General features: G+C 45.8%; 1 protein-coding gene across 1 annotated transcript in view; it reads right to left on the bottom strand.

Annotated features, from left to right (window-relative positions):
- The window catches only part of DNAI1 (dynein axonemal intermediate chain 1), a 145,687-nt gene that overhangs the window by 62,437 nt on the left and 67,047 nt on the right, over positions 1–16,203 (bottom strand). Inside the window, exon 12 of the mRNA XM_083351186.1 lies at positions 15,013–15,056. Within this exon, the coding sequence (XP_083207312.1) occupies positions 15,013–15,056 (44 nt within the window). The remainder of the gene's footprint in view (positions 1–15,012; positions 15,057–16,203) is intronic.

Here is a 16,203-nt window from a genome sequence, read left to right as displayed (position 1 = left end):
AGGAATATTCCCACCAACGAACAGGGCAAACCGCTAGTATCTAAGCAGACAGCAAACCCCGCTCCCTTCTAGCACTGATGTTACCTAGTTGGGTCACGAAACATCTGCATGAAAACCAAACTCAGAGACCACCAAGGATCCCACAGACCTCCTCCTCCTCCTCCTCCTCCCCCTCCTCCTCCTCCTCCTCCTCTTTCTACTTTCCCTCGCCTCCACTCTGCAAACCCCATTCCCTTCTAGCACTGATGATGTTACCTAGTCAGGTCATGAAACATCTGCATGAAAACCAAGCTCAGAGATCACCAAGGATCCCACAGACCTCCTCCTCCTCCTCTTTCTCCTTTCGTTCGTCTCCACTCTGCAAATCCTACTTCCTTCTAGAACTGATGAGGTTACCTGGTAGGGTCACAAAACATCTGCATGAAAACCAAACTCAGAGACCACCAAGGACCCCACAGACCTCCTCCTCCTCCTCTTTCTCCTTTCATTCTTCTCCACTCTGCAACCGCACTCCCTTCTACCACTGATGATACCTAGTTGGGTCATGAAACATCTGCATGAAAACCGAACTCAGAGACCACCAAGGATCTCACAGACCTCCACCTCCTCCTCCTCCTCTTCCTCCTCCTCCTCCTCCTCCTCCTCCTCTTTCTCCTTTCCCTCGCCTCCACTCTGCAAACCCCATTCCCTTCTAGCACTGATGATGATACCTAGTTGGGTCATGAAACATCTGCATGAAAACCAAGCTCAGAGATCACCAAGGATCCCACAGACCTCCTCATCCTCATCCTTCTCCTCCTCCTCTTTCTCCTTTCGTTCTTCTCCACTCTGCAAACCCCACTTCCTTCTAGAACTGATGAGGTTACCTGGTTGGGTCACGAAACATCTGCATGAAAACCAACTCAGAGACCACCAAGGACCCCAAAGACCTCCTCCTCCTCCTCTTTCTCCTTCCCTTCTTCTCCACTCTGCAAACCCCACTCTTCTACCACTGATGATACCTAGTTGGGTCATGAAACATCTGCATGAAAACCAACTCAGAGACCACCAAGGACCCCAAAGACCTCCTCCTCCTCCTCTTTCTCCTTCCCTTCTTCTCCACTCTGCAAACCCCACTCCCTTCTACCACTGATGATACCTAGTTGGGTCATGAAACATCTGCATGAAAACCAAGCTCAGAGATCACCAAGGATCCCACAGACCTCCTCGTCCTCGTCCTCCTCCTCTTTCTCCTTTCGTTCTTCTCCACTCTGCAAACCCTACTTCCTTCTAGAACTGATGAGGTTACCTGGTTGGGTCACGAAACATCTGCATGAAAACCAACTCAGAGACCACCAAGGACCCCAAAGACCTCCTCCTCTTTCTCCTTCCCTTCTTCTCCACTCTGCAAACCCCACTCCCTTCTACCACTGATGATACCTAGTTGGGTCATGAAACATCTGCATGAAAACCAACTCAGAGACCACCAAGGATCCCACAGACCTCCTCGTCCTCCTCCTCCTCCTCTTTCTCCTTTCGTTCGTCTCCACTCTGCAAATCCTACTTCCTTCTAGAACTGATGAGGTTACCTGGTTGGGTCACAAAACATCTGCATGAAAACCAAACTCAGAGACCACCAAGGACCCCACAGACCTCCTCCTCCTCCTCTTTCTCCTTTCATTCTTCTCCACTCTGCAACCGCACTCCCTTCTACCACTGATGATACCTAGTTGGGTCATGAAACATCTGCATGAAAACTGAACTCAGAGACCACCAAGGATCTCACAGACCTCCACCTCCTCCTCCTCCTCCTCTTCCTCCTCCTCCTCCTCCTCCTCCTCCTCTTTCTCCTTTCCCTCGCCTCCACTCTGCAAACCCCATTCCCTTCTAGCACTGATGATGATACCTAGTCGGGTCATGAAACATCTGCATGAAAACCAAGCTCAGAGATCACCAAGGATCCCACAGACCTCCTCATCCTCATCCTCGTCCTCCTCCTCTTTCTCCTTTCGTTCTTCTCCACTCTGCAAACCCCACTTCCTTCTAGAACTGATGAGGTTACCTGGTTGGGTCACGAAACATCTGCATGAAAACCAACTCAGAGACCACCAAGGACCCCAAAGACCTCCTCCTCCTCCTCTTTCTCCTTCCCTTCTTCTCCACTCTGCAAACCCCACTCCCTTCTACCACTGATGATACCTAGTTGGGTCATGAAACATCTGCATGAAAACCAACTCAGAGACCACCAAGGACCCCAAAGACCTCCTCCTCCTCCTCTTTCTCCTTCCCTTCTTCTCCACTCTGCAAACCCCACTCCCTTCTACCACTGATGATACCTAGTTGGGTCATGAAACATCTGCATGAAAACCGAACTCAGAGACCACCAAGGATCTCACAGACCTCCACCTCCTCCTCCTCCTCTTCCTCCTCCTCCTCCTCCTCCTCCTCTTTCTCCTTTCCCTCGCCTCCACTCTGCAAACCCCATTCCCTTCTAGCACTGATGATGATACCTAGTTGGGTCATGAAACATCTGCATGAAAACCAAGCTCAGAGATCACCAAGGATCCCACAGACCTCCTCGTCCTCGTCCTCCTCCTCTTTCTCCTTTCGTTCTTCTCCACTCTGCAAACCCTACTTCCTTCTAGAACTGATGAGGTTACCTGGTTGGGTCACGAAACATCTGCATGAAAACCAACTCAGAGACCACCAAGGACCCCACAGACCTCCTCCTCCTCTTTCTCCTTCCCTTCCCTATAGGGCGGAGGTACAAAAACTATCCATATGGTGTAGTAACAACAACTTGCACCTAAACATTGGCAAGACGAAAGAGATGGTGTTAGACTTCCGGAGAAAAAAAGAGGAACCTGCCCCACTTTACATCGGGGAGGACTGTGTGGAGAGAGTTTCCTCCTTTAAATTTCTGGGAGTCTACCTCTGTGAAGATCTGACCTGGAAAGTTAACCCAACCCAGGTGGCTAGAAAGGCCCAACAGAGGCTTCACTTTCTTAGGGTCTTGTGGAAGAACAGGGTAGAACAACGGCTAATGACCATCTTTTACCGGTCTACTTTAGAGAGCGTCCTCTCGTATGGTATTGTGGTTTGGTATGCTGGTCTGACTGCCACGGATAGGAAAGTATTACAGAGGGTAGTAAGCACAGCACAAGACATTGTGGGCTGTTCCCTGACACCACTGGATGACATCGCCAGGGCTCGTTGCCTTGGAAGAGTGAGGAAGATTCTCAGGGATGACTCACACCCTGGACGGTATCTCTTTACTCTCCTACCATCTGGTAGGAGATATAGGAGTATAGCCAGCCGTACCAACAGGCTGAAGAACAGCTTTTATCTGTGGGCTGTTAGGCTTTTAAATGGGACATAATCTCTGTGAACTTATGCAGAATTGACTTGGGAGGCCGGTGTGTGGTGTAGTTGGTTCACATGGTGTGGTAGGATGGAGGGTTTGTTGTCACTGTGTGTTGGGGGGAGAGAGCCCAGGGGGGGGAGGCTCAGCTAATCTCAATGTACACATGTTGTACTTTGACAATAAAGGTATTATTATTATTATTATTATTATTATTATTATTATTATTATTATTATTATTATTATTATTATTATTATTATTCTCCACTCTGTAAACCCTACTCCCTTTTAGAACTGATGAGGTTACCTGGTTGGGTCATGAAACACCTGCATGAAAACCAAGCTCAGAGACCACCAAGGACCCCACAGACCTCCTCCTCCTCCTCTTTCTCCTTTCGTTCTTCTCCACTCTGCAACCCCACCTCCCTTCTACCACTGATGCCGTTACCTAGTCAGGTGATAAAACGTCTGCAAGAAAACCACCAACCTGAGAGAGCGCCAAGGAGCCCCCGCAGTCACGAGATTCGAAACTTGCTCTGTATTATGTGTTTGGATTGCACAGCTGGGGCCACACCACCCACTTGACTCTTTTGACACATAAATCTCTTGCAAATCCATTGCAGACAAAGGAGGTGCTTCTTATTTGTTCTTATTTGTTCCTTCAAGAAGAGTAGCATTCTACATCTTATATTAAAAACTTGATAAGTAGAATTTTGGGGTGATATCTAGGGGAATTTCCTGCGCCTCACATTTCCTGGTAAGAATTAAGCATTGAAGGAAAGGAACGTTTGCCTCACTGGAGACATCATGTTAGCATTTAACAACCGTTAAATGTGTCTATTTTTAATACGGGTTTTTTTTTAAAAAAAATTCCCCCCTTGCACAATGCTCACTAAATATTTAACAGTGCCATCAAGTGGTAAAGGTTTTCCCTTCCAAATTCTTGTAAACAGCAATCTTTACTGAAGGGAGACCTGTGGAAATCATCTCATTTGTAGGATTAATGAAACGATATGATTGCAGAAGCTGGTAAAATTCTGCATGATTATATAGGAACATGATTGCACAAGGTGGGTGAGCTGAAAGCAATTCTATAAATCCATTTGTCAAATACACAGACATATATGCAATATATATATATATATATATATATATATATATATATATATATATATATATGCAAATTATTCAAATTGCTAATAAAGAATTTGGGAGGCTAAGATGATCATTTCGAACTCTTTATGTTCTCATCAGTTAGTCATACCCTTTATCTGAGATTCGAACCTGGGCTGATTATATATCAGGCAGTGTTTTAACTTCCTGAGCCACGGGTTCCTTCTCTCTTTTTTATTAGCTGGAAGGCAAGGCAAACTTATGTTTAAGTATTTGTCAAGGCTTTTTGAGTGGACCTTGCTAATTAACTCTTTCATTCCTGTTTTGGCCCGACTCAGGGCTTATCCACAGGACATAGTCAACTTATGACAGCTCATTATTTGTGCAAATTATTCAAATTGCTAATAAAGAATTTGGGAGGCTAAGATGATCATTTCAAACTCTTTATGTTCTCATCAGTTAGTCATACCCTTTATCTGAGATTCGAACCCGGGCTGATTATATATCAGGCAGTGTTTTAACCTCCTGAGCCACGGGTTCCTTCTCTCTTATATTAGCTGGAAGGCATATATATATCTTGGGAAACTCAGGTGGATTAGCAGTCAGTGACATAAAACCTCCTGAGACAGGTTTTCATTTAACTCTCATGCTGAAAAACCACTTAATTTTCTTCAGTCATTTATTCAACGATAAAAAAATGTTTCAAATAAACTGATTGCTTCAGAAAATAGTTAAGACTGTGGGGTCCTTGGTGCACTGAGCTTAGTTGTTTTCTTGCAGACATTTCATGACCCAACTAAGTAACATCACCAGTGCTGGAAGGAAGGAGGAGGAGGGGGAGGGGGAGGGGGAAGGGGAGGAGGAAAACGAGGAGGAGGAGGAAGAGAGGGAGGGCAAGGATGTTGGTGCAGTCTGAGTTTGGTTGTTTTCTTATAGACATTTCATTACCCAGCTAGGTAACATCATCAGTGCTAGAAGGGAGTGGGGTTTGCTCTCCGTTTATATACAAATGGTGCGCCCTGTTAGTCTTGGTGGGAGTGTTTTTGCTGATTCCTTGGTGAGGCTGTTTTTTTACTCCTTGACTGTTTGTCTGAGTTGGAAGTTCCATGATTGGGGTAGTGTTTACTCCTTGACTGTTGATGTAATGTTAATCTTGGTACTAATCTCTGATCATCTGGCTGTTTATCGCCAGTGAGAAGCTGTTTTATTCTGTTTCCCTTTAGGCTTTTCGATCATTTCTTTTGAATAGTATGTAGATGTTATTTATCCCTATGTGCCTGTTGACAGCCCGTTTGTCTGAGTTCTTCTCTAACATTTTTGGACTTGGCTTGATCTAGGACAGTGATGGCACACCTTTTAGTGACCGAGTGCCCAAACTGCAACCCCAAACCCACTTATGTGTCGTCGGGTGCTGGGTGCGTGTGGTCCATTGGGTGGGTGTGGCCATTGGGTGGGCGTGGTTGCGGTGGTAACGGCAGACTGGGTGGGACTAAAAAGTTCAATCAATCAATTCCAACTTTGCGGGATCTTTTTTTTTTACCTGCGAGAAGTTGAAATTGACTGTTTGATTGAACCTTTCTTTTGTTTTGCACACGGCGGCGGAGGCCTAAAGCGAAAAGGTTTTATAAAACCCAGCTGAAGGCCCAGGACTGGGGAATGCCCACAGAGAGGGCTCTGTGTGCCACCTGTGGCACGTGTGCCCTAGGTTCGCCACCACGGATCTAGGATGCCCACAGTTCCCCAATTTAAGCTATGGCACCCAAGATCGCATCATTCAATCCTGAGCTATAAATATTTTCTTCTACTAGTACCTTATTTATTCGATGATTATTGTTAAAATATTTTTTCCCCCCACAGGAAAGCACCGTTGCCAAGTCAGGTATTCCCCTCCTCTACCTGTGCATTTGATTTTGCTTAAGTCAAAAGCTTTACACTCGTCTTGTTAACTGAACTCTTTCCGTCCTTTTCCAAACCCATCGTTTTCATTCCAAAACATCTATCTGACTTGTACAGTTATGTTTCCCAGCCTCAGCAACTTTAAGAGGCACGGAGGTCTACCTCTGGCTGACTGGGGGATTCGGAGAATTGAAATGCACAAAAGCTAAAGTTGCTGAGGCTGAGAAACATGACAGTAAAAATTACCCTGCCCAGTTTTGAAGGCTATGTCATTTGTTCATCTGAAGAACATCCTCATCCCCTCTTCCTCCAGAATAGCAGAGTTGGAAGGGGACTTGAAGGCCTTTTAGTTCAATCCCCTGATCAAGCAGGAGACCCTGTTACATTTCAGATAAATGGTTGTCCAACCCCTCCTTAACAACCTCCAGTGATGGAGCACCCACAGTTTCCAGAGGCAAGCCGTTCCACTGCTTAATCAACAGAATAACAGAGTTGGAAGGGGACCTTGGAGGTCTTCTAGTCCAACCCCCTGCTCAAGGAGGAAACCTCTTGTCATTCTGGATATACGGTTGCCCAATCTCTTCTTCAAAACCTCCAGTGTTGGAGCACCCACAGCTTCTGGAGGCAATGCCTGTTCCAATGGTTAATTGTCCTCGCTGTTCGGAAATTTCTCCTTCGTTCTAGGTTGCTTCTCTCCTTGATTATTTTCCATCTGTCTCTTTTGACCCTGTCCTCAGGTGTTTTGGAGAATAGGTTGAGCCCCTCTTCTTCTTTGTGGCAGCCCCTCAAATACTGGAACACTGCTATCGTGTCATCCCTGGTTCCTCTTTTGATTAACCTAGACATACTTTTCATTAAACTAGACACACTCAATGCCCGCAACCGTTCTTTATATGTTTTAACCTAGAAGGCTGGAACAGACCTCCAGGGCATCAATAAAACCATTAAAAAAATACAGAAACCAGGGCTTCAACCTTGAAAATGCATCCTCAATGCGTTCATCCTCCATCGAGGATGAACCACGGAGGATCGAAAGCCTTCACAGCATTATCTCTGTAGGATCTGCTCCACAACCTTCCGGGCAACAACACGTTGAACGCTGGACTGTTATTTTCCTGAGACTTCTTCCTCCTCCCCCTCTCACCTTTTTTTTTTTTTTGAAGACAGAGACAAAAACTTGTTCTACTTTAGTCGTCTGTCAACTCCCATCTACCAAGAGAGCTTTGAGAAATGCTGCTTTCGCGCATGGGGGTGGGGGTGGGGGAAGATCCATAATTAAATTTCCTTGGGAAACAGGAAAGGTTATGGGCTAGAAACTCTCCTCCCCGCTGCCATTAACAAACTAGAGGCAGCATTGGAGCAAGTAAATAAATGCAATCACCTTTTAAATAGCAGCGCAGCCCGATTGCCAAGCGCAATCTTTTGGCCTCCTGGGAATCGGAGGGTTTTTTTGCTGCCGATGTTGCCTGCAGTTATGCTGAACATGCACTCTTCGGCGTTTTGTTCGTTCCTATCCAGACAAAAATGTGTGGCTGGATAAGAATTATTTCTCCGAGCTGGTGGGAGGGGAGGTGGAAGAGCGGACACTTTAGAAGATAGAAGGATCTTAATAGACTTCAGCAGCAGGCCCCGTATTCAACAAAAGGGGTTGCCAGAAAGAAGAAGCAGTCAAGCTATTTTCCAAAGCACCTGAAGTCAGGATAAGGAGCAACGGATGGAAAATAATCAAGGAGAGAAGCCAGGGCTTTTCAACCTTTTCACCCATTAGTACCACTTTTAGGATATGGCAACTTCCGAGTACCACCCAGTCGCCTAGCAAGGTGTCAAAAACTGGATGACCAAAAAAAAGAGGAAAAAAGTGATGAAGTACAGGTAGTCCTCGACTTACAACAGTTCGCTTAGTGACTGTTCGAAGTTACAATGGCACTGAAAAAAGTGCCCCCCAAGCCACAGCCGAGCAAGACACCTGCCTGCCCGCCCGGTGGCGCTCTTCCTCCCGTCCGAGGTTTTCATTGTTGTGAGCATTTCTGTTGAGGACTGGCAGCGGGGGTGGGTGGGTGGGGGGTGTTTGGTTTTTATTTCCCCCCCCCATCTTCTGGGTGGTTGCAGCAGGTTTTGGTCATTTCACCTGATCCTGGGACACTGTGACCGTCATAAATATGAATCAGTTGCCAAGCTGAGGGAGAGCATCAAGATCACGTGAAGTATTAATACCGCTTTACAAGGCCTTGGTAAGGCCACACTTGGAATCCTGCATCCAGTTTTTGATTTGATTTTGATTTTTGATTTTATTAGACTTATATACCGCCTTTCTCCCGTAGGACTCAGGGTAGTTCACAAGGTTTTTTAAAACAATGCAACAAATTACAAAAATTAAAAACAATGAAAATGATTACACTAACCTTGAACTAAAAACCCCAATTACAATTAAAATACAATTAAAACCCCGGTTAATACTCTCAGTCCAGGCCAGAAAGCTTGAAGAGCCATAAGTTGGAAGGGATCTTGGAGGTCATCTGGTCCAACCCCCTGATCAGGCAGGAAACCCTATACCATTTCAGACAAGTGGCTGGCCAGTCTCTTCTTAAAAACTTCCAGTGTTGGAGCATTCACCACTTCTGGAGGCAGGTAGTTGGTTAATTGTTCTAACTGTCAGGAAGTTTCTCCTTAGTTCCAGGTTGCTTGGTCACCACGATGTAAAAAAGAGGTTGAGACTCTAGAAAGAGCGCAGAGAAGAGCAACAAAGATGATCAGGGGACTGGAGGCTAAAACATATGAAGAACGGTTGCTGGAATTGGGTAGGTCTTGTGTAATGAAAAGAAGGTCTGTGGGTGACATGATAGCAGCCTTCCAATATCTGAGGGGCTGCCACAAAGAAGAAGGGGGTCCACCTTGCCTCTTGAAGGCAGGACAAGAAGCAAAGGATAGAAACTTATCAAAGAAGCAAGCAACCTAGAACTAAGGAGAAATTTCCTGACAGCAAGAACAATTAACCAGTGGAACGGCTTCCCTCCGGAAGTTGTGGGTGCTCCATCACTGAAGGTTTTCAAGAAGAGACTGGACAGCCACTTGTCCGAAATTGTATAGGGTCTCCTGCGTGAACTGGGGGTTGGACTAGAAGACCTCCAAGCTCCCTTCCAACTCAGCTATTCTGTATTCTGCATCCTGTAAAACCACACGGAACTCCTAATGGGTTCCTAATGAGGTTTCACAGGATGCAGAACACAGAATAAGTCACATTGTTCAGAAGGGGAAAGAGACAATCACACTCCCAGGGCTCCAATCTACATCAAAGCGTGGTTTTTGTGTTCAGAAGCATGCACAACTTTGCTGTGTGTTTTTTTTCCCCCCATCTTGTCTAAATGAGCCCATGAGAGGATTAGAAGGCCAATCTGAAGGATTGATTGGACGTCTATTTAGCCAGCTAGAGCTCCACTTTGCAGGCTGCTGAGCCGATAAGGAAAGTCTAAGAAAAAGGGAGGCTGAATATCTGGATTAAAATAAGTCTGTCGCCCAGAATGTGCAGTGGGGGAAATGTATTCAAAGGGCAGGTGAGATATAGTAATATCTTCATCTACCCTCAAAAGCTGGAGGTCTTTTAAAACTCCTCATTCAGTCAATGGAAGGACAAACTAACGAAGGGGGGAAAAAACACAAACATATATTCTAACATATTTGGCCAGAGAATGGATCCTCAGTCTATTGTACATACAAGAAACCGGCATGGTATGGTGGTGACTTGGGCTCAAATCATCGTATCCAACTTTAGGCACCTTATGTTTAGACCTCAGATTCTGGAGAAGGCTCTCAGGATGGGATACCTGGAACAGGGCTTTTCAACCAGTGGTACGGGTACCACCTGTGGTACATTGGCACCTGGCAGGTGGTACGCGACCATCCTAGAAAAGTGGTAGCGGGGGAGAGGAATGAGCTGAACCGGTGGCAGCACCGCACAAGAGATGGCTGGAGCTGCAGGGCTGTCAGGGCTCAGTGGAAGCGCCAGGATCAGTGCCAGGTTGATCCTGGCGCTTCTGCTGAGCCCAGAAGAAGTGCCGATCAGCGGGAATGTTGCAGCATCTCCAGGGTCTTGTGATTTACATTCAGATGCTCGGCAACTGATTCACATCTATGACGGTCACAGTGTCCCAAGGTCATGTGTAGTGACCAAAACCTGCTGCAACCACCCAGCAGAGGGGGGGGGGAAATAAAAACCAAACAACCCCCCACCCCACCCCCACTGCCAATCCTCAACAGAAATGCTCACAACAATGAAAACCTCGGACGGGAGGAAGAGCGCCGCCAGGTGGGCAGGCGGGTGTCTTGCTCGGCTGTGGCTTGGGGGGGCACTTTTTTCAGTGCCATTGTAACTTTGAACAGCCACTAAGCGACTGTTGTAAGTCGAGGACTACCTGTAGTTCATCACTTTTTTTCCTTTTGGGGGGGTCATCCAGTTTTTGTTGCTAGGCGACTGGTGGTACTCGGATGTTGCCATATCCTAAAAGTGGTACAATGGGTGAAAAGGTTGAAACGCCCTGACCTGGAAGGAAAAAGCAGCAGACAGCCAAGAGCAGGAGGGGTGGATTCAGTTACAGTGGTAATGTGGGCACCATTGGAAGAGCTGCAGGACGAGGTTAGGAAGAGGATATCACAAAGGAAATCTACCCACGTGGTTGCTAAGAGACAACGGTGACTTAATAGGATGTAATCAATCATTCAGTTATGGTGGCTATCAATCCAAGCAGCAATGGGAATCAGGGAAGAGATTTTTCATCTCTCAATCTTACCCAAGGAGACAGCAGAGTGTGAGGCCTTTGCTGCTCTCTTGAGCTTGGTCATTTTCTGGGAGATGTTTCCAGACCCAACCAGGGAACCTCATCAGCGCTGGAAGGAAGAGGGGTTTGGGAGGAGGAAGAGGAGGAGGAGGAGGAGGAGGAGGAGGAGGAGGAGGAGCAGCAGCAGCAGCAGCAGAAGCAGCAGCAGCAGCAGGAAGGTCCTTGGTGCTCTCTGAGCTTGGTGGAGATGTTTCCAGACCCAACCAGGGAACCTCATCAGCGCTGGAAGGAAGAGGGGTTTGGGAGGAGGAGGAGGAGGAGGAGGAGGAGGAGGAGGAGGAGGAGGAGGAGGAGGAGGAGGAGGAGGAGAAAGAGGGTCCTTGGTGATCTCTGAGCTTGGTGGAGATGTTTCCTGACCCAATCAGGGAATCTCATCAGCTCTGGAAGGGAGAGGAATTTGTGAGGATGAGGAGGACGAGGACGAGGAAGAGGGTCCTTGGTGTTCTCTGAGCTTGGAGGTTTTCTGGTGGAGATTTTATTACCCAACTAGATAACGTCATCAGTGCTGGAAGGGAGGGTGGTTTACTCCCTAGTTATTTGCCCTGCCAGCGTTGGTGGAAAAGGACTTGGTATTCCTTGATTCAGCTGTTGATTACTGTTGGGTTGTTGGTCTGAGACCGTAGACCAACTGCAAACCAATAGAAAACCACAGCCTAATCATAGCCAAAAATGCTCCCATCAACACTGACAGGGTAAGCCACTCCAGAGAAAACCTGAATCGCTTTCCAAATCTGCTTGGATTGGGGCAGTTCTCTGCAGGACGCATCTCTGACCACCACGGCCCCCATCAGGACCTCCAGGAGAAGATAGACTGCAAAGAAAGGAACATGGGAGGGGATGTTCAATGCCAGGATGAGTCAGAGTGTCCATCTATCTGGCTCTGGGAAGCTAAAGCCCCTTGGAGTTACCCCTCCTCCTTGGGCACCACAACTGAACTGGCAGATTGGTGGATTTCTCCATAGTCAGGCAGGGAATAAATCCCAATGGGAGCCCTGGTGGCGCAGTGGGTTAAAATACAGAATTGCAGGCTAACTCACTGCCCACTGCCAGGAGTTCGATCCTGTCTTGCTCAAGGTTGACTCTGCTCCCTTTTTCTGAGGTCAGTAAAAATGAGCACCCAGATTGTTGGGGGCAATAGGCTGACTCTGTAAACCCCTTAGAGAGGGGCTGTCAAGCAGTGTGAAGCGGTATATAAGTCTAAGTGCTGTTGCGATGGATGGATGGATGGAGACAGACAGGCAAACCGATAGACAGACAGATAGACAGACAGACAGATATAGAGCCCTAGTGGCACAGTGGTTAGAAAACAGTATTACAGGCTAACCTATTGCTCCTTGGAGTTATCCCTCCTTCTTGGGCACCACACCACAACTGAACTGGCAGAGTGGTGGATTTCTCCATAGTCAGACAGGGAATAAATCCCAATGGGAGCCCTGGTGGTGCAGTGGTTAAAAAAACAGAATTGCAGGCTACCTTATTGCTCCCTGCTAGCAGTTCGATCCTGACGGTTTCAAGGTTGACTCAGCCTTCCACCCTTCTGAGGCCAGTAAATCGAGGACCCAGATTGTTGGGGGCAACTGGCTGACTTTGTAAACCACTTAGAGAGGGCTGCAAAGCACTGTGAAGTGGTACATAACTCTAAGTGCTGATGCTATTGCTAATAGCCCAGGCCCAGAAAAAGCAGGCAACTAAAATTAGTGTCCACTCTGCTGAACACCAAATTCTCAAAGTGCTGTCTAATGTCTCTGTGCATTTACCCCTGTAGTATGACTGAAGTATTATCATTTATCCTTCTTACTATCTTCTTTACTTCCCCCCCCCTTATTGATATGATGATGGTGATGATGATGATGATGATCATCGTCATCACCACCATCATCCTCTTGCTTTGCATGTACACTGAGAGCTTCTGCACCGGAGACAAATTCCTTGTGCATCTAATCACACTTGGCCAGATAAAGTATTCTATTCCATTCAACTGGCCACATTGGTTTGACTACAGCAAGCAAGACAGTGGGGGATCCTGGTAAGTCAGACGTGTCAAGATGATGGTGCAATCTAAGCTCTCCTGGGGTTCATTGTCTCACCTAAAACCCAGCTGGGCCTTTGATTGCACCATCCCAGCAGCCATCTTGATTTTTATTTTTTTTACCATATCCTGCTGCGAGCTCACTGATCCCCAGGACTAGTCCTAAAAGACCATTTGCAAAGGACTTCTGGCACCTCTGCTTTTTCTAACTCCTCGTACTTTTCCCTAGCTTTAATAAATGTTAGGTGACATGATAGCAGTGTTCCAATATTTGAGGGACTGTCACAGAAAAGGGGAGGGTCAACCTATTCTCCAAAGCACCCGAGGAGCAATGAATGGAAACTGATCAAGAAGAGAAGCAACCTGGAATTAAGGAGAAACTTCCTGACAGTTACAACAACGGAGGATGTTGTGGATGTTGTGGATGCTCCGACACTGGAGGCTTTCAAGAAGAGGCTTGGACAGCCACTTGTCTGGAGGCTTTCAAGAAGAGGCTTGGACAGCCACTTGTCTGGAATGGTATAAGGTCTCCTGCTTGAGCAAGGGGTTGGACTAGATGACCTCCAAGGTCCCTTCCAACTCTGTTATTACTCTATTCTTATTCTAAATACGCCATGGGGTGCAGAATCCTATTGGCCAATTAAAACTAAAAATGGATATACGAGCGTCCTAAAAGAAATTAGGCCAAATATCGGAGAACTTAAATGTCTAAGCAACCATCAAGCTGCCAGCTTGGATTGATGATTCACATCGGCCATTTTTTCTTCCCCCCCCCTCACCTTTGTCGGAGAGACGGGTAACTTAATAAGGGCCATCAGTTTTACAGCCCCCGGCCACAGAGGGGGCTAATGTTTTTCTGTTTAGAAAATGTATTAGTACAAGCAGCCGCATTGACAGGTTTGTTATGTCTGATTTGCAGAGGGTAATTTGGGAAGGCAATCGAGAGGTTTTTTTAGCCTGGCCTAGTGGCGATGTCCCGGGGAAGCTTCGTGCAATCAGCCCTGTTGTGCTGCAAGTCTTTTTTTTTTTCCTTTGCCACAACCGGAAATAACTTAAGGCACAACCAGAAAAGCCACCTGGCCAAGGGACCGGCTCACGTGCCATTTAAACACAAGAAGAGATAAACAGAGACCCAAAGGAGGTAAAGGTCGGTCTGCAGAGTATGGGAAGTCAGCCCCGCCCCACCCCCTTCCAGAGAAAGAAATATTTTTGGAAATATTTAAAAGACAGAATATATTGCCCTAAAGGATTTAAAGGCAGAAACCAACCCGCCCCTACCCCACCCAAGTCTCTCTGTCCCAAACAGAAACAAACTCTGCAAAAATGCAGGTGTGATAATCTTGTCAGAAAGACTGGAGTCAGGAAACTGGGGATTAGGAAGAAAGATCCCTAGAATGAAGACCAAAAACCTAAGAGGCATCAGCTCCAGCCCCAGAGAAGCAGGATATGACCCTTGGGACGTAATAGGATTAACCCACCACCATCAGAATCCCAGAAAGGCACACTCAGACTCAGGTCAAAGTTCATGCCACAGGAACAACTCCAAACAAAAGGCTCAAGAAGGTACAAAAACCCACTCCCTACATGTGCTCACTCTCTTTTCTGCCAGAGCCATCTTCCTGTCTGGCTCTCCTCTTCAATAAACTGCAACCTTCTTTCTAAAGCAGTCATCATGTTGTTTATTCCCGGCTTGGACTGAACCATGATGAAGACTTTTCCTTCAACAAGAGGAAGAATGACGCAAAAGGACTGAAAACCTCTGATTTTATCACGAAGCATAGCATAGCAGAGGCAAAACTTACAAGAGCCATGTCCAACGAGGAACGAGTCTTTGTACTTGGGGTTCCTGTAAGAAAAAGAGATATAGACTGTCAGCGTTCCAGTATTTTGACAATATTTTTTTAGTGTTTTATAAACACATTTTGTTCCCTGCGATTGTTATGGACATAAATGCATCTTTGTAGAGCTGGAGACTGGAGGCAGTGCCAGTTGCCAAGTATTGAAATACCTTTTTAATAATTAGTAAATTATTATATTTCAACATCAGAACTTCCTAACTGCATTTAGTGATTTATAATTAATTCATCATGAAAGATTTGGTGAGCTTCAGATTGTCCAGCATAAGAAAACCGCAATAAATAAAATCTACTAGCCTTTCTGCTATCTTGGAACTCCTTATCCTAAAATTCCTTAGGCTAATTATTTATAGATAGATAGATAGATAGATAGATAGATAGATAGATAGATAGATAGATAGATAGATAGATAGATTTATATACCGCCCTTTCCCGAAGGACTCAGGGCGGTTTACAGGGCATTTAAAAAACAGTCAATACAAACGTTAAAACAAATTAAAAGAGATTAAATAAAACCCTGAGAAAATTAAAACCCAGTTAAAATTAAAATTAAAAATATTCTCGGGCAATGCTTAAACAAAAAAAAAGAGGTATTTTCCAACCTAGGCTATTAATTCATGGGCTTTTACTGTCGTAAAAGCAATGTACATCCTGTCTCAATATTAAAAATATTATTAATGTTAATATTAAAAATGAAAAAATACAGCTTGTGTATTTTCCATATTATTCACATGATTTGCAGAGTATCCTCTCAGCTCTTGTGCTTAATTTCTTTATCAACTTTCATTTTTCTTTTCTTTTTTAAGTTTTTTTTAGGGGTCTTTGTTGTGCTCTCTCAGCTTGGTTGTTTCCTTACGGATGTTTCCTAACCCAAAGTAGGTCACAGTAGGACTAGCGCTGCTGATGTTACCTAGTTGGTTCATAAAACATCTGGAAGAAAACAACCAAAGAACAGCTGCAGGACTTGGGTTTGGCTAGTCCAGGGGTAGGCAACCTCGGCTCTTTTATGACTCATGGACTTCAACTCCCAGAATTCCTGAGTCAGCTATGCTATGCTGACTCAGGAATTCTGGGAGTTGAAGTCCATGAGTCATAAAAGAGCCGAGGTTGCCGACCCCTGGGCTAGTCTAAAGAAAA

The sequence above is a fragment of the Vipera ursinii genome (assembly GCF_947247035.1).
Source record: "Vipera ursinii genome assembly, chromosome: 2".
NCBI classification, from domain to species: domain Eukaryota; kingdom Metazoa; phylum Chordata; class Lepidosauria; order Squamata; family Viperidae; genus Vipera; species Vipera ursinii.
This window is presented reverse-complemented; position numbering and strand designations above follow the sequence as displayed.